The sequence below is a fragment of the Monodelphis domestica genome, chromosome 1 (assembly GCF_027887165.1).
Source record: "Monodelphis domestica isolate mMonDom1 chromosome 1, mMonDom1.pri, whole genome shotgun sequence".
NCBI classification, from domain to species: Eukaryota; Metazoa; Chordata; class Mammalia; order Didelphimorphia; family Didelphidae; genus Monodelphis; species Monodelphis domestica.
In genome coordinates this window covers 7,577,251-7,602,381 of record NC_077227.1, presented here as the reverse complement: position 1 = coordinate 7,602,381, position 25,131 = coordinate 7,577,251, and the positions used below count along the sequence as shown (strand labels likewise).

Here is a 25,131-nt window from a genome sequence, read left to right as displayed (position 1 = left end):
TCTGCTGCCGCCTCCCTGGAGCAGGCCTGGGAGCGGGGGGGGGGGGGGGGGGGGGGAGGGCCTCCGCCTCTGCGCCCTCGGGCCCCGCAGAGCAGCGGCAAGGTCTCGGCGAGTCCCTCGCTTCCATTTCGTCGTCTGTTCAGGAAAAAGGCCTTTTTGGTAAGCGTGGTGAGATGGGTGCGGCCCCACGGCGGCCCGCTCCACGGGTTCGGAACCTTTGAGGCAGGGCCTCCCCAGCGCCTCCCAGGCGGCGGCCCTGGGGCTCCGGGCGCCTCTTAGAGGAACCAGAGCCTCCATCTTCCGTGCTTCTTGGCTTCCGGTTTGGGTTTTTGCTTGGGCGTGGCGGAGTAGGTCTCCGGCGAGTAAGGCAAGGGTGCGACCTGAGCTTCTTCGGTGGGGTGCAGGCGTCTCAGGACGGGCTGCAGCTTGTCCTCCTGCTGCTTGAAGTCCAGTTCCACACTGCAAAGGAAAGACAGGGAGAGGGTGAGTGCCGTCACGGCCGCTCTGACGTCCTACCCATCAGGCCCTGCGGCGAACCCTCCTTCCTGCTCTAGGAGGGAAGGGCGCGACGTGGCCGCCGGGTAAGGGACTGGCCCAAGGCCACCCAGCGAGGCCGCCTCGGCCGCCCGGAAGAGGCTTCGGGGGGAGCTGAGAGGGCGCATGTCTCCCCCAGGGCTCCGTGGACGCACGCCGAGACGCGCCTGCCCTCGCCTCGCACCCGCCTCCTCGTGCTCTTTGGAGCGAAAGGAGAGGCCGGCTCGGGAAGGAGGCTCGAGGCCCTGTCGGAGCGGCCCAGACCTCCTTATTGCCTCCGTTTAGGCTGGGGAAGCCGGGCTCGGGCACGGCCACCGGAGCCTCCAGAGCCTGCCGCCGCCCAGGCGTCCTTTGCCGTCCCCCGGGGGCCCTCTTGTGGCGGCCCTGCCACGTCCGAGGAGCCACACGGGACGGAAGTCGGCCTTCGAGGCCTCCTTGTGTGGGCAGAGAAGCCAGCCCGGCCCCTTCCTCAGGCCACAGCGGGATGAAACACGCGGGTTTCCTCCTTCCTCCCCTCTTGTGGCCTCCTCGCCTCTGCTCGCTCCTCTCCTTCCTTCCTCCTCGCGCCCCTTCCTCAGAACACGGCCTCCGGCGGGCGTGTCCGGAATCGGGCCCGGGAAGTCCTGCGACCCTTCCCCGCCGTGTGGCCGGGCCAGTCCCTTCACCCCCCCCTCCCTGGATCCTCAGGGCAGGAGGAGGGCCGTCCAGACTCAAAGGAGGCCGAGCTTCTGCCCCGTCCTCGGCCCTTGGAGGCTGAGCCTATTTCCTCCCTCCCGGGCTCCGCCTGGTCGTGACTCCTGGCTCCCGGCCCAGAAGGAGGCGCCCCCCCCCCAATCAGGAAATGAGGAGGGAGCAATCCCTGGGCCACCGACCGCCCATCCCCCCTCCTCGTTCAGGACTCCAATCCGCTGCCGGGCCTCGTGGCCTCTTCTTTGACGTGGCAGCAGAGCCAGCCCGGCGGGCTCCGCTGAAGCTTGTCTAGCCCAGGCGGGCGGGCCAGGCTCTGCCTGGGGAACAGGCTTCGGGCTTTGCTCGGCGCCCCGCGAGCTCCCCTCCAAGGCGGGGCTCCTCGCTCTCAGAAGAGGCACTTCCGGCGTGGCGCAGCCGTCCTCAGAGGACGGCTGGAGCCACTGAACAGAGCTCTGTCCGTCCCGTCCGTCCGTCCGTCAGTGAGCCAGCCGCCGCCGCCGCGCCTTCTCTCTTCTTTACAGGCTTCCTTTGCTTTGTTCAGCCATCGGCCTTCTGTGCCTGCACAGGCGGCTCGCAGGTCCCTGCAGCCAGCCAGGCCTTTCTCCCGGGCTCCTCGCATCACCCTCCAAGCTGAGGACAGCTCGGGGGGCCTCTGACACAACCTCCTCCAAAGAGGCCTCGTTCCTTTTCCTTCTTCCCAGAGCACGAGCTCGGGCCGCCCGCTCCACAGGCCTGGTGCCCCCCCTGCCCCCCATATCCATCTGGGGTCCCCGAAGGCGGCTCCCCCCAGCCTGCTCGTTACACCCTCTGCCTCCGCCATCTGTCTGCTCCCCGTGACGTCCGGCCTCGGCTCTAGTCCTTCGTCCGCCGCCTGCCCACCTGCCTGCTTGTCCCCGGACTCCCCCAGAGGCCCCTCTCGTCCCCGGACTCCCCCAGAGGCCCCGCTCGTCCCCGGACTCCCCCAGAGGCCCCGCTCGTCCCCGGACTCCCCCAGAGGCCCCGCTCGTCCCCGGACTCCCCCAGAGGCCCCGCTCGTCCCCGGACTCCCCCAGAGGCCCCGCTCGTCCCCGGACTCCCCCAGAGGCCCCGCTCGTCCCTGGACTCCCCCAGAGGCCCCGCTAATCCCCGGACTCCCCCAGAGGCCCCGCTCGTCCCCGGACCCGCCCGGAGACCCTTGTAAACTGAGGATCTTCATATAAATGGGATCTTCGGGCCTCACCGCTTGGACAATCCATGAGCTGCCAGGACTGCCATTTGTCAGATTGTTTACCTCTGCGGTCGAACTCAGCCCAGTTTGTGTCACCTCGGCCGAGGCCACGATGGGCCGCTCGGTCGCTGCCGGCTCGACGGCATCCCGCTTCCTTTCCGGAGCCGATGACGACCGGCCCGCGGAACATTTGTCCAGGATGTGGAGCCGCCGCTCGTCTTCCCTTCCCTCGGCTCAGAAGTCCTGCTTCCTCCCCTTTCTTTGGGTCTCTTCGGCTTCACTCTCAACTCACCAACTCCTTTGGAGCGTTGTCCGTAGTGCTTGGGTGGACGGCAAAACCCAGCGATGGACGGACGGGGCGCTTTGCTTGGTGTTGACCAGCTTTTCCGAGAAGTGGGCGCCCCCATTCTCGCCAGGCCCGCGTCTCTGTCTTCCTCTGGCGTCTGAGGCTCCCCCTCCTCTCTCCTGACCGTGCACTCCCCTGGGGCAGGCCCTTCTCTCCTCCGGCCCAAGGACTCCATCGCTGGTCCGCCTGTCCCAATCCCTCCATCTGCCAAAATAACCTTCCTTCCACCCACGACTTTCTCAGAGCCCCCCAGTCTCTTCCCCAGACTTTGGAACACAGCTCACAGGGCTTAGGCTTTCTTCGCACGTCTTCGGCCTCCGTCCTAACTTTTGGTTCTCTTCATACGGTTCTTATTTTCTGCGGAGATTGACCGACTAGCTGTTCCCTGCCCTCAACACGCTGCCACTCTCACCAGGAAATCACAAAGCTCTGCTTTCGCCTTAAAGCCCTTCTCTCCTGCTCTCCCCTGCTGCCATTTTGTTTTCCATCCATGGACACTTCCTGGGGGAGCCCTCTCAGATTTCCTTCCCATTTTCCTCATGATGCAGCGAGCCGATGGTCGCTCCACTCCAGCGCTCTTCTCTCCTAGGCCTCGGGTTCGCAGCTCCTTCTCCACTCCTTGCCCCGGGCGGAGGTCAGCGCCCTCCTGTCCTCCCTCGGTTGGGCTGCTCCCTATTTGGTCATTAAACAGGAATTCTGGAATCTGTTTCTTAAGAAATATCGCTTCGCTCGGAGGGATCGGGTCTCTGCTTAGTAACAAGGTATATAGGAAGTGGCTTGTGTGACCAACTGTCAAACGGAAGCCTACGGCCATAGGAAATCAATTGAACGCGGCTGCACCTTCCTTGGCGCCAGTTTTGCGCACTCTTTGGAAACCATCCCAAATGTGGTTCTCTCCCGCCTCCGAGGGAAACAGTCCTTCAGGACGCTCGGTGGAGGATGCAGACACTTGGGCTTTTTTGCAATTAATATTTTTCCAAAAACTGTGCTCCAAGGAGAATGACCGTGTTCAGAGAATTGGTTGAAATCAGTGCTTTTTCCTCCTCTCTCCCCATAAGTCCCTTGACCCCCATGGCCTAGCCCTGACCACTCTTCTGCCTTGGAGCCAATACACAGTATTGACTCCAAGAGGGAAGGTGAGGGTTTAAAAAATAAAAATAAAGAAAGCCTGCAGGGCCATGAATGTTGATTAAGCAAACACCCTGCCAGCCACTGAACTCTGTTTCAGGGCCCTGGACTCAGACCTTGGCCCCTTCTCAGGGCAAAACAAAATGAGGCAGGTGGGTGGTTCGAGGGACAGAACCCTGCCTTAGATGATTATTTGTGTATGAGCCTGGGCAAGTCTCCTTAGCATCTCTGTGCCTCAGTTTCCTGATATGTACAATGAGAATCAAACCACATGGCCTCTGAGGTCAGTTTGAACTTAGAGCCACCTTCCCAAGAAACACTCTCACCTCTGGGTATGTCCTTGTTCCTGCCTGTGAATAAGTTAAGCTTTCCTTTTCTGGTTTTTACCAGCCATCCTGGAAGCGAGCTAATGAAAGCATTATTCCATTTTACAGACAGGACTACAATTATGTGTTCCACCACTTCAGTATGACAGAATTTGAACCCAGGTCTCCGGATTCCAAGTTCACAACATTGGTGTGAACCTGGGCTCCATGTCTGGTGCTTCCCGGAGGGGCCCCGGACTGAGGACCGAACCTTCCTGGGCCTCTGTTTTCCCATGTGTACAATGAGGAGGCTGGATCCTGGCTTGTCACTCCCAGCCCTAGATTCACACTCTGAATGGGGGAGAGTCGAGGTTGTTTCATGCCTGGAGCAGGAGAGGCCAGGAGCGCCCATTTAGGGAGAGTCCTTTCTGGCTGGGTGGTGCTCAGTCTGTTATCTGGCACCTTGTTGGCCCAGGCGGAGGGAGGGGAAGGGATCTCCTCACCGACTAGAGGGCGGAGAAGGGGGAGCCGAGTTCTGTGGATAAGGGCGGGCGGCAGAGCAGGGAAGGCCACAGAGGTTGGGTTCGGAATGCTTCCACCCTCTTCCAGCAAAGAGGAGCTGTAGAATGGCAGCTCCTTCGGGGAGGAGCATCAAGGACAGTTTGGGTGCCCAGAGAGAAGGAACAAGGCCCAGAATGAAGGAGGACTCCGTTGTTGTGCAACCACTGGAGAAGGTAGCGAGGATGATGGTGGCCTGGCCAAGAGGAGGCTTTATGAGCAGCAGGAGCCCCCTGCATTGGGCTTTCCATGGTGCTTGTGCCCATGCTCGTGACCCAGCAGGTGGAGAAGGAGGATTCAGGAGGATCCTGGGTGACTGCCGAACCAGAGAGGAGGAGAACAAGAGGCAACCTGAACCGGGGATGGTCCTACTTCACGGGGCTGGAGGGGAAAGAAACCGGGGAGGGAGCTGAAAGAAGCCGGAGAACCATCGGGAAAATCCAGGCCCCGCAAGGCCAGGAAGGAAGAAGTGAAGAGGGTGAGTGCAGCTGGAAAGACCCAGTGAGAGCAAAGGTCAAACCAAACAGGCATCCACTTTTGTCCAGAATATTCACTTGGGCGGAACCTTTAGATGAAGGCTCTGGAGAAGCGGCTTGTTGGGAGCCGGAGGCCTCGGTTCTCCTAGGCCTGCTACTTACTGCTCCCTTACTATGGGCCGTTGAACATCTCAGTCCTCCAGACTCCGTTTCCCCACCTGAAAAATCAGACCTAAAGGAGTCCTTTTGACAGAGGTGGATGTAATCCTTGTCTTGAGAAGAAAGGAGAGCCCAGGACAGCACAGGGCTGTGAAAGAGCACAGTTGGCGTCAGAAGCCAGACCTGCCGAGGCCCTGGCCCACGTTCATGTCTTTAGAGCCTGTCCATCCCTTCTGGATTAGAATGAATCCTAAGAAGAGCAGTCAGGCCTGGGCAATGGGGGCGAAATGGGCCACACAGCTAGGAAGTGTCTGAGCAGGATTTGAACCCAAGTTTTCTCAACTCCACCCCTGCCTCTATCTGCTGTGCTACCTGCTAACATCCGTGCCTTCTGCTTCCTCTCTGCTCATGATGAGAGAGAACCTTTTGCAGATGGTAGAAGACAGATTTCAGTTTATTAGTATGAATATATGTATGAATATATGGCTTGATTGATGCAAGATTTGTGTCCCAAGGATTTCTGACAGAAACTAGTCAAAAACAGGCACGTGGCCACTGCAGGTCTCCTCAATGTGTACATGTTCCGGCCTCCACTGAAGAAGCCTTTTCCTGGCTTTGGTCCTAGGATGTGCCCAAATTAATAACCATTATCATCAGTGGTTATAGCTTCTCTATCAGAGACTCCTTCGACTAAAGGGATTGCATTTATCCCCAATCCAAGTTTTGTGGAGGCAATATGAGCCTCATATTTAACTCTTAAGAACAATTTGACATTTATTTTTTAAATGAATTCCATTTATTTTCTCATGAAATTAAATATTTAATGACCACCAACTGTCTTGGAATTCAGCATATATTGTTTTCCTTTTGCCATGAGCCTAAAAATGCTGCCAAGTCACCCAGCTTCAATGGGTACATAGTTTGTCCCCTAATTTGCCTTTCACCTGACATACTGAACAGTGGATCTGGGGAAGACAGCCTGACACTCAAATCAGAGTTTTAGTGAGGTGATATTGGAATAAACATGTTTCATAAGCTCTTACCCAGCTCGGAAGGCTGAAAATCAGAAATCAGATGCTTATGGCCCCAGGGAGGAGAGACAGCTTTGGAATGTCCCCCTTCCCTTCCTCTCTTCCTTCCCTTCTTCCTTCCCTCTTCCTTCTTTCCTTCCTTCCTTCCTTCCTTCCTTCCTTCCTTCCTTCCTTCCTTCCTTCCTTCCTTCCTTCCTTCCTTCCTTCCTTCCTTCCTTTCTTTCTTTCTTTCTTTCTTTCTTTCTTTCTTTCTTTCTTTCTTTCTTTCTTTCTTTCTTTCTTTCTTTCTTTCTTTCTTTCTTTCTTTCTTTCTTTCTTTCTTTCTTTCTTTCTCTTTCCTTCTCACTATCTTTCTGTCTCTCTCCCCTCTCTCCCTCCCTCCCTTCCTCCCTTTCTCCTTCCTTCCTCCCTCCTTTCCTCCCTTTCTCCTTCCTCCCTCCTTTCCTCCCTTTCTCCTCCCTCCCTCCCTCCCTCCCTCCTTCCTTCCTTCCTTCCTTCCTTCCTTCCTTCCTTCCTTCCTTCCTTCCTTCCTTCCTTCCTTCCTTCCTTCCTTCCTTCCTTCCTTCCTTCCTTCCTTCCTTCCTTCCTTCCTTCCTTCCTTCCTTCCTTCCTCCTTCCTTTATCTCTCTCTATCTCTCTGTCTCTGTCTCTGTCTCTCCCCTTTCCTTCCTTTCTTTTTTTCTCCCCAGTAGTGACTACCTTGCTAAGTAATTCTCTTCTCTGGCCTCACAATGGAGCCTAAGCAATGGAGTTTTTTCTGCCCTTTCTGACCCACAAGGAGTCCTATTTTATATTCATTTTCTGGGAAGAGCAAGGCACAAAATATTAGACAAAAGGCTCATTTCCCCCACATCAATTCCTGTTGTTAACGAACTTAATATGCACAAATGATGGTAATTTAAGCAGGACTGGAAAGGGCATTTCCACTAAGAGATAATCAGAGAATGACAAAGACTGCAGAGCTTTTATTCCAAGTGGGCTTTGGACAGGATAGAATTGGCACCGTTTCTGCATACAAATGCAATTACCTCTCCTCACAATAAGACTTCATTAGGCTTAAGTATTTGAGTTCTTGTCTCTGTCTTGATCGGTACTATCCGAAGCTGCTTCTCTCTCCGCATTGCCATCCCTTTTGAGCTGTGTATGAAAATGCTGCTCTGCCTGCAGCGGGCAGGGCTGGGGATTCTGTATTTTTCCCTCTTCAAGCCTGGGAGATAGATTTGGGTGTTTGGATATTTGATGGCAGGGAATACTTATCCATTAGCTTTCTTCTACTACGCTGGTTATAGACATTAGGGGCCTTTCTCCTTGGTTCTGCTTGTGTATGGGTGATGGAACAGAGTCTTACTGTTACAGTGGGAAGAGGGAAGCTGGGAGGCTCAGTGGATGGAGATCCAGGTCTAGAGACAGGAGGTCCTGGGTTCAGATCTGGGCTCAGACACTTCCCAGCTGGGTGACCCTGGGCAAGTCACTTGACCCCCATGGCCTAGCCCTGACCACTCTTCTGCCTTGGAACCAATACCTAATATTGATTCTAAGATGGAAGAAAAGGTTTTTAAAGATTTAGGTAAAAATAAATATTTAAGTATAATTATAATAAATAGAATAGTAAGTATATAACTATAATTTGAAAATAAATAAATGAATTAAATGATGGATATAATCAGTGAACAAGTTGGACTTTTTGCTTTCACGGATTTGGGTGACGTTCCCATGAGGAGGTGGGCTTTGACACTCTCCGGATATGCCACCGTGGGCAGGGAAGACTGCTGAAGGGGAGACGGCCACGTAGGGAGTCTGCTCTGCTCAGTCCTCTTTCGCCTCGCCTGCACCCTGGATGGTGAGCCACACTCAGGATGGGCTTGGCCCTTGGACAGCTCTCCAGTTCCTCCTCGAGGGGAAGGATCTCTCCACACCCGGTGGGTCTCCTCAGTCTTGGAGGCTTCCCGCCATGTTGGCACGTGCTAAGCACGTTTGGGGGCCCAGGGGTGGGCATTCTGTCCTACCAGATAACAGAGCAGGTGCTTGAGGCGGGCCTTCCTTTTTGATGAATTCAGGTCCCCAAGGAATGATTTTGTAATTGGTTTCCTTGATCCCAAAGGGTCCTTCAGTCAGGGGTCACCGCCGGGGAAGGCGCTTCCTTAGGCTCGCCACTGCCTTTGCACCAACCAAGAAGAAGTGGCCAACCTCATCCCTATAAACTGGGACAAAGGGTGCCTCGTCGATAGGGTGACTCATCAGATCAGCCTTAGGAGCAAGGCGCCGGGACGGTGGGGGGCAAAAGTGCTCGGCTTCCCCAGGGCCGAGAGCCTGTTAGTGACGGAGCCTTAAAACATTTCCTGAAGTAATTAGAGCCTGTTTTGACAGCTGTGTGGATGGCAAGCCAAGGGGGAGGGGAGGGGAGCAGGTTTCACCGAGACAAAACTTAAGCTTCGATCTCTCCGTCTTCTTTCATGCTGGGATGATCTTTAATTAGAATTTAACAACTGAGCCACCTTGAGAAAAAAGGGAAAAATCCTCTGCGCTCTGTCAACCTTCCCTTTTGCCTGGTGGGCCTTGTGCTTTGCTAGTTTTCACCCCCCGGGGGCAGGACTCTGTTGTCAAGCTTCCTTTCCTTCTCTTCCCCATGAGGAAAATGAGTTTACTTCACTGGGAAATGCCTGGCGTGTCTCCTCCATGTCAAGCCTCCGTTTACCCACCTGTAAAAGAAGGCCGCGGCCCCTCGGAGCGGCAGATCTTCCTTAAGCAGTTGGCTGCTGGGTCAGGCCTTGCGTTTGGAAGGCTCTCGGGCGCCTGCCGTGGCACTCGACGGAGAGTCCGCGGCCTCCGAATGGACACCCTTTTACCCCCGGACGTGGCTCGCCCAGAGCTAGGGGCTTAAGGAGTCAGGAGGGCGGCGATTCGAACCCGTGCCTGCCTCTCGCTGGCCCTCCCACGGGCCCGGAGCCGGCTGCAGGCAGCTCCAGGCGGCGCCTCCTGCGTTTCCTCCGGCTCGCGCACCTCCTTCCGTGAAAAAGCCGCTCCGAGGACTGCTCCAGAGAGGTGGTTCTGGTGCGAAACAGGCTCCGAGTCAGGACGGATGCGGCCACGGTCTGTGGGCCTCGGGGCTGGGCACTCCCGGGCCCGCCGGCGTCAGGCTTTGTGCGCAGCCAGCGGGGCTGAGGAGGTGCCGTCTGTGGAGCGCATCTGCTCTCCTGGGCTCGAAGGGGGCGGTCGGTGGGCACCGCTTGGGCCCTCCGATCCCCGCGTCCGGCGCCTGCTCCATCGGTGGGAGGGGATGTGGGTTCGAGATCCCCCCGGGCCCGTGTCTGCCCCCGTGGGGCCTCCTCTCGGTCCCTGCCTCTTCCGCCCTCCCCCCAGGTGCACACACACCCCTTGATGCCTGTCTCTTGTTCCATTCCAACCTACACGGGTCGTTGAGTCCATCTGGGCGTCTGGCGGACCCTCTTCCTCGTCGCTTTCTCTCTGATCCGGGAGGGTTTCCGGCTCTGCCGTCTCGTGCGGCTGGGAAGGAGGGTCTGGGCCGAGGAGCCCCTCACGGCGGGCCGGACTCGGGCTTCCCGGCGCCGCGGTTTCTTCCTGACGGCCGCTCTCTGCTCTTGGGCGTCAGGTGGGCGCCCTCCCGAGGACGGGGCCCGGGCCGGCGTCCGGAGGCCAGGAGCAGCCCTCGAGCGCCGATCCTTCAGAGACTCAAGCGCGGGTCTGGGGAAAGGCCGGGGCTCGGCCACCGGTTCTGGGCCAGCCGTGTCCAGCCCCGCGAGGGCGGTCGGGCCGACACGAAGATTGACCTCACAGAAAATGAATGTGAGCCACGGGCAGCCGCCGGACGCCTCATCAGACCGCTGTCTGTGCCGGAAGCCCTGCCGGATCTGCCTCGCGCCCTTCCTCCTTCCCTCCTTGGAACGGTGTGGGAGCCCTCTCCCATGGGCGGGGGGCGGGCCTGGAAACCCCCAGAAGTCCTGGCAAGACGAGCCTAGGCAGCTCCCTGGTCCATCTGCCTCGGGACCCTCGGCACTGGGCGGCCTTGGGGGAGTCACTGAGGCCGGCTGCCTGGCCTTGTCGGGCCCAGCCCACATGTGAGCGCATCCCCGACCTCGCCTCCTGCCCCTGTGCCTCGGGAGCAGTCCTCGGCCCTGGACAAAAGGTGGCCGTTTAGAAAAAGACGAGCAGAAAACGTGGTGAGCAGGCCCGAAGCGGCGCTCGAGACCCTCTGAGGGGCGCTCAGAGGGTCTGCGTGAGAATCACGGGCTCTGGGGACCCGACGGGCGGTCATTCGGCCTCTTGCAGACCTCCGGGCGGGCAGCCTTCGGAGGAAGACGCCGGGTCCCTTTCAGGTGATCTGTCGGCCCGCTGACCTCCCCTGCGGCCGAAGGCTCATTTCGGAGGGTTGGGGATCGCAGAGCCGGTGAGCTGGCGCCGTCTAGTGCAGCCTCCTCATTTACCGAAGGCCTGCACGGCGGCCACCTGGCAGCCCAGAGTCAGGGACGGCCCCGGACGTTGTCCTTAGGATGCTCCTCCAGCATCGGACCGGCCGTCTGCCTCTCCCTGCACTGCTCGTCTTCCTCGGCTAAGTCCACCTCCGCGGCTCCCCTTAGTCTCCGCCAGCCTCCAGCGAACCCGCCTCCTCCGACCTTTTTGGGCTCATCGTCTCCTCCTCTCTGGGCCTCAGGCGACTCCGCACTCCCTCTGGTTCCTTCCCCGGCACTCCCATCTCCTGACCCCGCGCCTCAACCCAGTCCTTCCAGAGGCTCCCCCTCCCCACGTCACTGCATGCTAGTGCTGTCCCCGCTGAACCTCCCTCCAACCTTCCACGAATGCGCAATGTGTCCTCTCTGTCTGTCTGTCCCTTTGTCTTTCTCCTCTCTGCGTCTGTCTGTCTCTCTCTGTCTCCTCCTCCTCCCTCTTTCCTCCTCTCTATCTCTCTCTGTCTCTGTCTCCATTTGTCTCTTTCTCCCTCTGTATGTGTCTATGTGTCCCTCCCTCTCTGTCTGTCTGTCTCTCTCTTTCTCCCTCTCTCTGTCTCTCCCTCTCTGTCTCTCTCTGTCTCCTCCTCTCTTTCTCTCTCCCCCCTCTCTGTCTCTCTGTCTCTCTCTCTCTCTGTCTCTCTCTGTCTCTCTCTCTCTCTGTCTCTCTCTCTGTGTCTCTCTCTCTCTCTGTCTCTCTCTGTCTCTCTCTGTCTCTCTCTCTCTGTCTCTCTCTCTATCTCTCTCTGTCTCTCTGTCCCCCTCTCCCTTTCTGTCAGTCTTTCTGTCTCTGTCTCTCTCCTCCTCTCTTTGTCTCTTTCTCTCTCTCTATCCATCAGGCTCTCTCTGTCTCTCTTTCTCCCTCTCTCTCTCTCCCCCTCTTTTTCTCCCTTTCTGTCAGTCTCTCTGTTTCCCTCTCTCTTTCCATCAGTCTCTCTGTCTGTCACTCCTCCTTTCTTTCTCTGTCCCCCTCTCCCTTTCTGCCAGTCTCTGCCTCTGTCTCTGTCTCCCTCTCTCTTTGTCAGTCTCTCTCTGTCTCCCTCTCTTTCCATCAGTCTCTCTCTCTCTGTCTCTGTCTCCCTCTCTGTTTCCATCAGTCTCTCTCTGTCTCTCCTCTCTTTCTCTGTCTCTCTCTCCCTTTCTGTCAGTCTCTCTCTGTCTCTCTGTCCCCCTCTTCCTTTCTGTCAGTCTCTCTCAGTCTCTCTCTGTCTCTCCTCTCTTTCTCTGTCCCCCTCTCCCTTTCGCTCTGTCTCTCCTCCTTTCTTTCTCTGTCCCCCTCTCCCTTTCTGCCAGTCTCTGCCTCTGTCTCTGTCTCCCTCTCTCTTTGTCAGTCTCTCTCTGTCTCCCTCTTTGTTTCCATCAGTCTCTCTCTGTCTCTCCTCTCTTTCTCTGTCTCCCTCTCCCTTTCCATCAGTCTCTCTCTGTCTCTCTTCTCTTTCTCTGTCCCCCTCTCCCTTTCTCTCTCTCTCTGTCTCTCCTCTCTTTCTCTGTCTCCCTCTCCCTTTCCATCAGTTTCTCTCTCTGTCTCTCCCCGCTCCGCACATGTGTGCCCGTCTTTATTTCACGTTTTCTCCCGGGCCTCCCATAGCAGGTCTTTTCTGGTTTCTGCCGAGGCTTCCTGTAGTGTAGGACCTCTCATTTCCTCCATGCAATGGCACTGATGTTTTGCATCTCCTGGGCCCGGTCCCCTGGGCCCAGCACCCCAAAGCGTTTCCCGAGCCCTGGACCTAGCGCTGCCCCAGGGCATGCCCTTCCCAGCCCGCAGGGCCTGACATCTCCCCCTGAGAGGACGCCCTGCCTTCTGACCTTCCCTCTAGGAAGCTTCCCCTGGCAGCAGGGACAGAGGCTGGGCAGACGTCGCTCCGACTTACCTGTAGATGATGCAGGCGCTGTTCCTGCACGTTGCGCAGTTGGCCGTGTCCTGGCCAGTCCTGTAGGAAAGCCTGTAAGACAAGACGGGCAGCGTGTGAGGGGCAGCCCGTGCCCGGCCTGGCCTCGCCCTCCCCTGCCCCGCTGTCCCCAGATCAGGCACCCCGACTGTCCGGGCCTAGCGAAGCCTGGTGGCCTCGGGCTTTCCCTCCGCCCCCCATCCTGCCTTCCTTGTACCTAGGCAGGGCGTGAACGGCAAACAAAAGATTTCCGTCTAATTTAGCACCAACAGGAGTGGTTGGGGGCGAAGTCGGCTCCCCCTCTTCAGCCGTGGGGCTCCCACAGGGGCTGCCACGGTTTCTGGACCTCCTCGCAGGCAGGCCGAGAGGCCCCTCCGCACCCCGCGCTTGGGGAATGGGCCTCGTCCTCTTGGGTTCTGCTTTTTCCTCGATGATGTCTCTCCGCTGTACCGTGCCCGCAAAGGCCTTGCAGAGACGGGGCCGATGGGCCTGCGTGTACTCTGCCTGCTCTTTGGCTCCCGGGTTCTAAAAGGCGTCTTAGAGCGTTTCCCACCCACCTCGGTGCTGAGCGTGAAACCACAGCTTCCACCCTTTTCCCCCTGGTGCCCTGAGCCTGGACGTGGCGCGCTGGGTGACGGCTGGGGCCGGAGAATTCCTGCAGAAAGGGCGCCGGGCTGGTTTCCTTGAATGGTGACGTCCGGCCGGCCAGCGATAAGCGGCTACACACAGGGCCTCGGGCCTGGCTCTGCATCGGCGCTTTCGGGCCTTGCTGCGGATCCTGGCGCCGAACCGGAGAAGCCCTTCTCCGAGGCGGCACCATGCAGAAAGGTCAGCCGTCCGCCTGCCTGCCAGGACTCTCACCTCGGCTCCTGCCCCCTCCTCGGCCCCTCTCGTCTCTCTGGCACCGCCGTGCTGGGAGGCTCGGAGAGTGAAGGCCTTTGCCCCGGGCAGGCAGCCTGGGAAGCTCCTTCCAAGCCAGGCTCTCCTGCCTCGGACCCAGGGCTTCCTCTTATCCTCAGCCCATCTCGCTCTAGAATATGCGTCCTTGGGGGAAGGGAAATCTGCTGAGGCACCATGGTGGGGGGCAGCAGGGGGTCCCATGGCCTCGATTCTCATCTCCTAAAGTCTGTGAGACCGTAAACCAACATCACCTCAGCTCTCCACGCCTCCGTCTCCTCATCTGTAAAACAGGAGGCTCTTTCTAGCCCCAGATGTCCGACTCTCGTGGCCTCAGTTTCCTCCTCTGTAAAATTAAAGTCAGGATCAGAGTAGACCGTCTCTAAGGTCCCCCCAGCTTCAGACCCAGAATCCCAAGAAATCTCTTTAGAAACTATCACTTCAGGAGTCGCAGAAGAAAGGAGGGTCTTCGTTGCCTCCTGGATTGCCTTTCACTGAAGTCAGGCTCGGCTCGAACGTCCTTTCACATCCGTGAATCTGCTGTGTGAAGGCCAAGGAGCAGAGAAGGCTCAGGGCCATGGACAGAACAGCGACCGGCCGGCCCATTCTGGGGCGACGCGTCTCTGTCCATCCCCGGTTACCCACGGATTCGGCCAATAAATAACACGATAGCATGAGGGCTTCTCGCCCCGTCTTCCAGGCCCTTGGCCAGAGCGTCATCCTGGGCATCCTCGGCCACGTGCCGGGGCAGGACATGATGTCTTAGCAGCTCCCCCGAGTGCATTTCTGATGCACTTTCTAGGAATGAGTCCTTCCTGGAAGGGATTCTCCCACCGGAATGGCCAGGGCGGGATGAGCTCTGCTCCCTGCCGAGGGAAGATCGTGTTAGGCTGCAGTCGCCGCGGACCCCTCGGCTTCCATGTTCCTGAGTCCTTCCAGCGAAGGCCAAAGTCCTCGTCTCGGGATGCTGACATTGTCTTGGATAGCCCCGGCTCAGCCCAGGTCGATGCTCCCCAAACCCAGGCGCCCGCCGCCGCCGAGTCTCCCCCTCTGTGCTCTGTCGGGGCTCTCCTCCTTGTCCAGCGGCCCCAGCTCTAAAAACCCTCCGGCTCAGTGGCTGAACGGTCCATTCAAGTGAAAAACAGACACTTCTGTCGTCTCACACCTCGCAAGCCTCCCCGGAGCCCAACGAGAACCGTGGCCTGGATCTTTTCCACATTATTCCCATTTTTCTGTTAAGCATCAGACAAGACTCGGGGCAAGATGTCATCTGGGGTCTTTTCACCCATTTTGAACTCGTCGCCCTTGGGCACACGCACGTGCCAGCAGCGGCACCCACGCGGCAGGGCAGCTCGGATGCACGACCAGATCCCACGGTGGGCAGCAGGGATTTCGGGCCCTCCTGATGTCCCCCGACCGCGGACCCTCCGGATTTCTGGTGAGCGGACGTAGAAGGGTCCGCGGACGTGCCCTCTGCCAGGGAGGGGAAGCAAGTCCTCGTCGATAATGTCCTCGTTTTCATCGTTTTCCAGTTCCAGCGGTTGCGACACCGTCGGCCGGTGTTGAGAGGAGGGGCCACTCGAGATGGAGATCGGCCCTCCTCTGCCGTCTGCCCGGCGCCGCTGCCCAGTGTGGAGGATCACCGTCCTGCTGAGCTCCGGCCTTGGGGGACCCTCCGGGGATGGCCCTCTCCAAGCTAGCAGGGCGAACGAGGCACCTCGCAGGCCCTGCTTTCCATCCGCTGACTGGCCCTCGACGAGACGAGAAGGAGGGCGAGAAGCAGGTCCTCGGAGTCCGGGAGGACTGGCCGGCACTGCAGCCCCGCGGGACCTCCTCTGGAGCAGGGCCAGCGGCGCCCGTGAGGATGGAAGGCCAGGGCTTCCCGCGGAGCCGCAGACCCTTCCGTCCTGCCTTGGAGCCAAACCCATGGCAGACGCTTCCTCGAGGGCTGAGCCTGGGCAGGCCTCCCCCTTCCTTGCCCTCACCGCGTCCTGGGCCCCGAGGCCATGTCTGCAGAGGCCGCCCCCTCACGGCAGTCGGGCCTCGCGTGGGGTCCTGTGGAAGGTCCCTGTGAAGGCGTTTTCTGCATCCAGAGGAGACGGCAAGGATGGAAATGAGCCGCGATCGTCGTCTCCGCGTCTGGCTAGCCCGTGGCCGAGAGCGTGGCTAGACGGCCGGGACAAAGAAGGTCTTTGAGAAGGCGGAACCCCCTGCCCAAGGCCAGGGGTCTGGCGGCGCTCGGCCTCCTCAGCCTGGGAAACCGCCTCCCTGCATCCCCCCAGGATCCCAGACTGATGGCGTCTCTGCAGAGCACGGAAAGGAAATGCGGGCCACAGATGGTGAGAGGCGCTCGGCGCCGTGTTCTCCAACAAGACGCCTCCTCTCGCAGGTGCCGCTGCTGAGAAGGGGCGCTGCTGAGCTCCTCTCTTTTCAGGACTTGGCCTTCATTTCGGTTTGTGATCTGAGGGGTAAGATGGAACGCTGGCCTGGACTCGGGCAAATCTGCCCTCGGTGTGACCCTGGGCAAGTCACGTGGCCCTGTTTGCCTCAGTTTCCCCCCGTCAAATGCGCTGGAGGAGGAAGTGGCCGACCACTCCAGGGTCTCTGCCAAGAAAACCCCCGATGGGGTCACAGAGTCAGACCCCACTGAAGCGACTGAACGGCAATAAAAACAAGCTCCTGGAAACGACTGAAATGCTTAAGTGCCTAAAAAGGATTGGCTGGAGAGCGCGCTGAGCTTAGCTTTTCACCTCCTTTAATACGTAAGAGACGTGCGACCACAGGGGAGCATCAGACCTTTCCGTGCCTCAGTTTCCCCACGCACAATTGGGCCTGTATCCTGCTGCTGGCATAATAGCAGTCGCTGGCACTCCGGTGGCACCTTAGGGCTTGCCAAGCATTTTCCATGCACTTGCTTCTGTTCTCCTCGGAAGTAGCCTCCAGGCTGCAGGGGCTGCAGACGGCAGCTGTTCCCACTGCTTCTGGGATAGACTATGAGCTCCGTGAAGGGCAGGCTCGTCCTCTTCGGCCCAGCTCCCGGCGTGCTGTTGGTGCTTAATAGATGTCTCTGCAGGGCTGCTGACCTCCCATCGGCACTAAGAGGATGCCCCCCCCAACTTCTTCCCCCCTCCCGGTGTGCTCAGCCATTAGGAGGCCTTTTGTTTCCTCTCCCTCCACCCCGTCCCGATGGGATGGAGGATCAACCAGGAACGATGCCTGAGGCTGGCCTCTACCCTCTGCCGGGCCCTGAGCCTGTGGCAGCCGCCTGGGTACGGGGAGGGGGACGAGGTGCCTCAGCCGGGCCAGGTCTGCTTTGGGGACTCGAGCATTCCCGGATGGCCGAAGGGGGGCAGCTTATGAAGCTTCCCGGTTTGGGGAGACCCGCTGGCTGCCCTGAGGGTCCCTCTGACGCCTGCATTCGGTCCCGCCCCGGGGGCTCGGGCAGAGAGCGAAGGCCGGGCCGAGCCAGTCCTGGAGGGGTCGGCGCTGCCCTCCCTCCCTGCCAGACTTGAGCGTGGCCAGCCGGCCCCCCGGACACGGACGCTTCAGGCCTGCTCCGTCCGGAGCCTCCGAGCTTCCCGGGCCGTCGTGCCCCAACCTCTCGGGTCACTTCCTGAAGGAAGGAGTCGCCTTGTAGCCCGAGAGCCCCGCTCAGCGGGCCGTGCTGGAGCTCCCGCCCGCAGCCCCTTCTCCGCCAGGGCTTGGCCAGCCCTCCTTCCTTCTCTGTCCTTGTAGGGTGACGCGCTGGCAACAGATGACCCTGTCCAGTGGCCTTCGGAGGCCTCTCGTGACGACCTAAAGATCCTGCCCATCAAATTCCTTCTTGAGTCCTGGCCAGGGTCGCCTGCCTGAGTCGCTTTCCTGGGGACGGTAAACTGAGGCCATGTGATCAGCCTGGGGCTGGGGCTCTCTTCAAGAGGCTCCCTTGTCTGTCCGGCCCGCTTCGGAGCCTGGGGGACGCAGGCGGGCTTTTGCCTCTTTCCTGGTCCCCGGCGTTGATGGACGGCTTGACCGCTTGGATCCTGAGGCCCCCCCGAAGCCCCCAGACTCAGCCTGAGGGCGGCGGCAGGGAAGCGCCGGCCTTGGAGGGCGCCGCATCCCCGTATCTGCTCGTTCTCGGCTGCGGCGACCCTTCCTGACGGGCCTCCACCTGCCTCCTGCAGGTCAGAGCGGCTGCGCTCGGGCCTTTCTTCAGCTGAACGTAGCCCCCGCCTCTCCCAGCCGAAGACAGTGGAGCTTCTGCAGCAGCAACGCCACCTCCTCTTGGCTTCCGTTCCCCGAATTGTTCCTCCCCTCCGCGAGACAAGGACGTCCGGCTGTTCGGCTGCTTTCTTCCCCCGGACTCCGGGGTTTCGGCCGGATGGGAAGCCGCACGGGAAGGACGTTTGGAAGGCATTCCCAAGGCCAGCGGCGGCAGGACGCAGGCCGGCCTTGGTGGAGGGCATTTCCTGGCCACGAGGCCCAGGCAGCTCTCTAGCCAGCCCCACATTCCATGAGCAAGTGCAGCGTCCGTCTAAAATCGCCGAGCACCTTTGTGAGGGCCCCTTGCGTCGCCCACTCCTGGGGCTCCTGGGAAAGTGCTTGGTGGGGATTCGGGCCTGGGGGAGGAGGGAGAAGGCGGGGGGGGGGGGGGGAGGAATCGCGGGAGGGAGGTTTCTGTTGGAAAATGCGGATGCTTTGGAATTCCTCTTCCTGACCCTTGTCTTAGGGAATCCTAGGGGTAAAAGGGGAGAAAAAGAGCTGACAGCTAAAAGGGAAAAGCATCGGCTTTAAGGGAAAACACTGGACAATGACTTGCTACAGAGCAAAGAAATAACAGTCGCGCTGCAGGTGCCTGGTGGGAAATGCGGGCCTGGAAATGGCAAGAACAAAATGTGAGCCCCAGGAAGCGGGCAGGACCCGGCACTCCCCTGCCATAGCCCAAGGGAGGCACAAACTGGCTCAGCTTGACGTTGGGTCTTCGAAGGGGGGAGCTGGAGACTTGGGGCTCTGTTCCCCCAACTGTCTTTTCTATTTCCCGTCTTCCCTTATCACCAGCTTTTCTCTTTCTCTTGTCTGTTATTCCCCACTCCTTGTCTGCTCACTGTGTGTGTGTGTGTATGAGTGTGTGAGTGTGCCTGAGTGTACATGTGTGAGTGTGAGTGCGTGTGTGTGCATGAGTGTATGAGTGTGAGTGCGTGTGTATGAGTGTGAGTGCGTGTGTGTGAGTGTGAGTGTGTGTGTCTGTGAGAGAGAGTTTGGACGAGGAGGAGAGGGGCCGATCCCCCTCAGGCGCAGAGGCCTGTGCCACGGTCCTGGCACCTGTGTCACTCGGTGCCACATGCCACGCTGCCCTAATTGTGTCAGTTTTCCTAAACACGCGAGAGAGGGAGCACAGCTGCAGACTCCTTTCCCCTGAAGCGAAAACCTGTGTGGGATGGTTCTGTTCCCGGCTCTGGGCTCTCCTTCAGAGGGGGTGGCGGTCGAGGCCTTGTTGTGGGTCCGAGACCTCGCCAAGGAGCTGGGGCAGCAGGAAGGCGCTTCTGGGGCCCGGCCCCCGCCCAGGCATTCCCCAGCTGGGTGACTCAGGCAAAGTCATTTGCCTCCTTATTTGCTAAACGGAGCTGGTAATCGCAGTGCGGTGGTGGGCCGAGCAGCCTGAGCCTCGATGCACCCAGAGAGAAATAGGTGGTGGCTCTTTTTAGAATCTCTTTTAAGCTTGGCTTCCATCTTGGAGTCAATATTGTGTACCGGGTCCGAGGCAGAAGAGGGGTAAGGGCTCGGCAATGGGGGTTCAGGGATTCGTCCAGGCTCCCACAGCCAGGAAGTGTCCAGGATCAGATTTGAACCCAGGACTTCCCAGCTCTCCATCCACTGAGCCACCTAGCTGCCCCTTTGAGAATATTTTCAGGGGAAAATTCTAATTTGAGGTGCCTATTGGATGACCACAAATGACGTCCACATAATCCTCTACATGTTAGATGGGCAAGCCCCCTTTTCCTCCATGTTTATTTTGGTTTTCTGAAAGAGATGAAGGACTGGATGATAATTTTTGTTGCTGTTTGGAACCCCCAAATGAAAAACGCCCTCCGCCTCCTGATCCCGGCCAGCGATGGTTCTTTGTCTGCTTTTGCTCTTAGCGCTTTGTTTCTGGCACTGATTGGTCTGGGGACTTGCTTGGCCACAGCAAATATGTCAAAAGTGGGCCTTGAATGCCATTCTCAAGGCAAACACGATGCTTCCTCCCTGGAAGAGAAGCCTCTGGCAATCTCTTCTGAAATCCTACCTCTAAAGTAACACGCTAGGAGAAACCGTGGCCACTTCCATTGCCCAGGGACTGGGAAGGGCAGGGCCTGGGAGTCCGAGGGCCAGGATTCTGCTCTGCCAAGACTGATCGTGGTGACGATGTCCAATCCCCCCCTCCCCCCAGGGGCCTTTTCCTTCCTTCATGCAGGGCAAGAGAAGAGCCCGGAGCTGCAGAGCCCCTGGGTGCCCTTCCCTCTCTCCCTGCCTTCCTTGCCCTCCATTTCTTCCCTTTGCGGGTTCATCGAGGGGCTCCCATTGCACATTTAGCCCATTTGTGCCTGGCTCTTCCCAGGCCAGCCTCGTGAGCTAGGGCAGCTCATGGCCAGAGTATCAACACGAGACACAGGTCTTGTGATCGGCGGCGGCGGCCTGGGTCTAGTTGATGAAGCATCAATTCCTGGATTTTGCAGAGTTAGAAACTGAACAGAAGTGACGCCAACTTCCTGATTTGACTTGAGAGGAGCTTTAGAGGCCATCTACATCTAGCTAGCTGGCTAGGCCAGGCTCCTTTCCAGTAAGTGGCAGCCACTCCACAGAGGGTGTTACTTGTCCAAAGTCACACAGGGAATAAGTAACCCAAACCAGATTTGAACCCAGGCCCTCCCAACCCAGTGGTCACACTATAGCCCTGCCTGGCGATGTTCTCCTTAGCCGCAGTCTTGCCCTGCCTGCCATAGACCTGAGGAAAAATGTCTCTGTTCCTCCCTCCCTGCTGCCCATCACCTTGCATTGTGTATAGTAGGGGCTCCATTTTGCTGAAGGAAATAATTCCATGTTCAGGGAGCAGAGGTCCAGAGCCAAGGCAGCTCTGAGCAATCCCTGTGGGGTGAGCCTAACAGAAGCAGCCAGGAGGAAGGAGCCCTAGAGAAGCCCCTGAGTAAGCCCTCTGATGCTGGAGGCCCTAAAATGCTCAGCTTCTTGCCCAAGGTCCTAGAGCTAGAGAATCATCATCCATCACAACCTTCCTGAGCCCAGCTCTGCTCGAAGACTTCATCTGATGAGCATCTCACTACCTGCCAAGCCAGCCCATTTCTATTTTGGAGACTGCTTTCCTTACTGGCTGGCTTTCCTTACACCAAGCCTGATTTTACTTCCTTATAGCTCCTCTCCTTGGCTTTCTGGGATCTGGTACCAAAAGGAAGTGCAAGGTGAAAGACCCTACATTCCAGAGGAAGGAGGAATAATGAATAACTCCAGCAGAGGAAGAAAGAGGAAATGCAGTGTGTAAGGGAAGAGGGGGAGCTCCCTGGGAGGCTTTGTACTTCCTTCCCCCCAGATGCCTGGGTCACACTTTAATTCTCATAGAGGCTCCCAACCCCAGTCTTGCTCTGGGATGGCCCAGATCCTCCAGCCAGCCCTGGTCCCTGTTCATGGTGCTGAAGTGACTGATCTCTGGCTCTGAGTGCCTCCCCTCGCCCTGACGCCTATGACTCGGGGCCACCATTCCTTCCTCCCCATTGTGTGATGGAGTTCCTGGATGGTGTGAGGGGGCTTTGGACGAGAGCCTCTCTCAGCCCCAGAAGAGATACTCAGAGCCTTCGTGTCCGCCACCTCCTAGCAGAACACTCGTTCCCTTTACACGTGATGACCCGTCATCTTTGGCCCTTTCCACCTAAGTGTTTTTCTCTGAATCTCTGTGCTTTGTAGGTGTTTCTAGGGTTACCTCTTTGTCCCAGCTACCTTCCCAGGGTCTTCTAGTCTCTCCTTCTCCTCCTCCTCCTTTCTTTTGACCCTGCCCCAAGCATTGATCTCTCTTCCGGGGCTACTTGTGGCTTAATTCCACCCACAAAGCATTTATTAAGTCCCATGTTGGAGCAGAATAGTCTCCCATCTTTGCCTCTGGATTTCTGCCGTCAAAGTAGCTCAAAATCTCGTCAAGAGATTGCTGAGAATTTGAACTGTTTGCACCAAGGCACCCCATTATGCTTTAGGAGCCACTCTTGACTTCCTTTTATTTTTATTCGTCCCTCAGAAAGAAATGAGATATTTGTTTACAGGATTAAGAAGCCTCTCCTGGAGAGCTGCTACTAAATTCTAAAAATGTAGAAAATGCCCAGGAGAAATGAATTGACCCAGACCATGTCAACGGGGAAGAATCCATGATGGCCGTCAACTCTCTCGGGTCAAGCCATTGTTTATCCTGTCTACTTTATTTGTAAAATTCCCTTTTGCTGCCTTTCCGGCACATAGGTCTACTCTCAGTAATATTACCGGTGGGAAAAAGGCCCTGAATTTTGTTTCTAACCCCTTAACTTCTGTCTTAGTATCAATTCTAAGAGAAGAATAGCAGGGACTAGGCAGCTGGGGTCAAGTGACTGGCCCAGGGTCACACAGCTATCATTACTCTTTTTTCTTTAGTATGAGCGGTTTAAGGAATATCTTGATTCATCTTGTGCAGATTTTGAGGAGGGACCCTCAAGATCCTGCTATTATGAACCACTGGTGAAGGATCAATCCACAAGCATTTCCTTAGTCCCTGCTGGGCGCCAGGCCTGGGCTGACTGAGACACAAGTGAAGATTCATGCAAATCAAGAGCTGCTCATTTTCCTTTCCTACTTCTGAGAAAGGGTTGTTGGTTGTGAATGGGTGTCCCGGGGCTCCCTGTCATCATCCTCATTCCAAGGTGCTGAGGGCTCAGAAAGGCCCCGAAGGGATTCTTTCAGCCCTGGGAGGACAATTAGGCAGGTTGGAAAGAGGATGCGTGAGCGCTGCTGGCGATGCAGCCCGGGGAGGACCTGGAGAAGACCCGGCGCTCTGTACGTACCCTTCCCGATGAGCCTCGCCCTTTTCCAGCTCCTGGATCACGCCCAGCAGCACTTTGATGGTCTCCTGGCTGGAGCTGATCAGGTTCTCCATCACCTGAAGCTGCGCCTTCAGGTCCACCACTTCGGTGTGAGGCACGATTTCCCGGCATTCCCCACTCAGCGCCACAGCCGTCCGGCAGGGCGGGTGCTCGTCCGCCGCTGCTGCCGACGTGGGCGACACGTTTCTCTGGAGGGGCTGCTCGAGGCACTGCGCCGGGCAGGCCTGGGCGCTCTCTGCCTGCGGGTGCAGCCCGTTCAGGTGGCCAGTCCTCCTTTTCTCGTCCTCGGCGGCGGGGCACAGGGACCACTCGCTCTCCGCCGCCGAGCCCGACGCGGGTAAGTAAAGGGCCGCCACTTCGGTCTTGAACACTCTGCCTTGTGTGGACGGATGGGCGTCCTCGGCGTCCGGCCTGGCTTTGTCATCGGGCTGGTCATCGGCCTCCCCGGGGGCGGGCTCGGGGGAGTTGTGGAGGGGACGGCCTGTGCCGCAGCTGTCCCCCGCGGGGCTCTTACAGGGCTCGGAGCAGGAGTCGCTGGGGGAGCGCTCCACATTGTTGGTGTGGGCGTGGGGGTGGGCGGGGCCGCCCGGAGCCGCCTCCCCCGAGGCCCTCCCCTCGCTCGGGTCCTGGACGTCGATCAGGAAGCCGTTGTCGTGGCTCTTGGCGCCGCTGCCTTTCTTGCGGTCGGGCGGGAAGGTCTGGTAGCACTTCTTGAGGTCCGGCGACGTCTGCACCCCGGTGCTCCGGGTCACGTTGGGGATGGACCTGCGCGCCGGCACCGTCATGTACTTGCGGTAGGCGGCGGCCCGGTAGCACACGGCCTTGGCCTCCCTGCGCTCGGCCGGCGGCCCGGAGCTCAGCTGCCGGTCCCTGTGCTCGCTCTGGGCCTCGCAGATGTCTTTGAAGCGCACCTGCAGGGCTTTGTTCCTCTTCTTGATCTGCCGGCTGGCGTCCAGCGCGTAGCGCATCTCCAGGGCCAGCGACGCCGCGGGCTCCGCTTCGCTCTCGGGAGCTGCGAGGAGGCATCTGCCGGGCTCTTTACTCACCATGATTCCTGCATTCAAACACAGCACACGCAAACGGGGTTACACGGGCAACCGCAAGGGGGCAGCAGGCAGCCAAGGCCACTGGACCAGGGGAAGGGGCGCCCCGGGACCGGCCGGCCTGAGCAGCAGGAGCAGAGCCGGGGCGGCCCCCTCCCTTCCCCGGGCAACCTAAGGACGGCACGTGCTCCCTTTGGAAGCAGAAGCTTTCCCAAAGGGCCGCCTCTGTCCTCGGGCGGGACCCCCCCCCCCAGGCAGTGCTCTGCCTCCAGCGGGCCCCACTCCCTGCCTCCTGGGGGGGGGAAGGGCCTTCCCTGCTTGGGGGGGGCAGCCTAAGCCGGCCCTGCCGCCTGGGGGGGGGGCTTCCCTGCTTGAGTGGGGCAGCCTGAGCCAGGCCCTGCCGCGGGGCTCGGGATCTCTGGGAAGGAGTACATTGGGCTGTTCCATCCAGAGCTGCAGCAAGTGAGAACCGCTGTGCAGCACCGAAAGGCCCTCCTCCCCCTGGAAGCCCGCGTGGGGTCTTTGTGCTCATCGTGCAGACTCATGGGGAGAGGCTGGGACGAGCCGGAAAGGCTCCAGGTGGCTGCTGATTGCGCTCAGGGAATACCCGCCGGTAAAGGCCCCGTTTCTATTAGGCAGCTTCCCACGTGCTGGGAGCCCATGGACTGGGGTGGCAATGGCGAGCCAGGAGCCTCCTCCGGCATCTGTGGGCCCCAAAGTCTCCAGAAAGGGGAGACGTCCAACTCGATTCTTGGGAACACGACAACTGTGTTAGAGCTCGCTGGGGTGGCCAAGGTCAGGGATGGCCGAGGCTCTAGGCAAGGGGTAGAGCCCTGTGCTCTAAGGGGGGAAGACCCAAGTTCAAATCTGGCCTTGGGCACCCTTCCAATAGCTGTGTGATCCTGGGCAAGTCACTTAACCACCGGCTGCCTCAGTTTCCCCGGTTGTCACATGAGGTGAGGAGAGCACCTGCCTCTCAGGGACAAATGTGGTGAGGATGAAGGGGGACAGTATTTGTAAAGACCTTAGCAGAGCCTCTTCCACCCTGGTGTCTGTCCCCTTGTTCTTCCCTTCAAGCCCAGGAGTGAAGACACTTGACGAAGCTGAGTCCTAGATAAAGACATCCTTGCTGGCACTCACAATTGAGCGGAATCCCTACTTTCAGGGAGGAAACTGAGGCAAAGTAAATGACTGATTAGGTGGTATCCAGCCCATCCGTTCTCATCCCCTAAACTGAATCTGCCCTCCAAGGTGTACTTAGCTGAGTCTCTGGAGTGACCCCAGGACTGGCTTTGGACTGGGAAAGGTCTGGAGCA

At 58.5% G+C, this 25,131-nt stretch overlaps 1 protein-coding gene across 1 annotated transcript; it reads right to left on the bottom strand.

Annotated features, from left to right (window-relative positions):
- Nucleotides 1-52: 52 nt before the first annotated feature.
- INSYN2A (inhibitory synaptic factor 2A) lies at nucleotides 53-23,821 on the bottom strand. Its single transcript, XM_056795150.1, has 3 exons — nucleotides 22,734-23,821; nucleotides 12,769-12,840; nucleotides 53-459 (listed from the first exon to the last, which is right to left on the bottom strand). The coding sequence occupies exons 1-3, from the start codon at nucleotides 23,819-23,821 to the stop codon at nucleotides 276-278; spliced, it is 1,344 nt and encodes a 447-aa protein (XP_056651128.1). The 3' UTR covers nucleotides 53-275.
- Nucleotides 23,822-25,131: the final 1,310 nt, after the last annotated feature.

What these genes read in the sequence shown, in the direction of transcription:
- INSYN2A (XM_056795150.1), bottom strand. Translation starts at nt 23,821, where the DNA reads ATGGTGAGTAAAGAGCCCGGCAGATGCCTCCTCGCAGCTCCCGAGAGC. An exon ending in GGCGAGGCTCATCGGGAAGG is followed by an intron (nt 12,841 to 22,733) that starts GTACGTACAGAG and finishes CTTGTCTTACAG; the next exon opens with GCTTTCCTACAGGACTGGCC. An exon ending in AGCGCCTGCATCATCTACAG is followed by an intron (nt 460 to 12,768) that starts GTAAGTCGGAGC and finishes TTTCCTTTGCAG; the next exon opens with TGTGGAACTGGACTTCAAGC.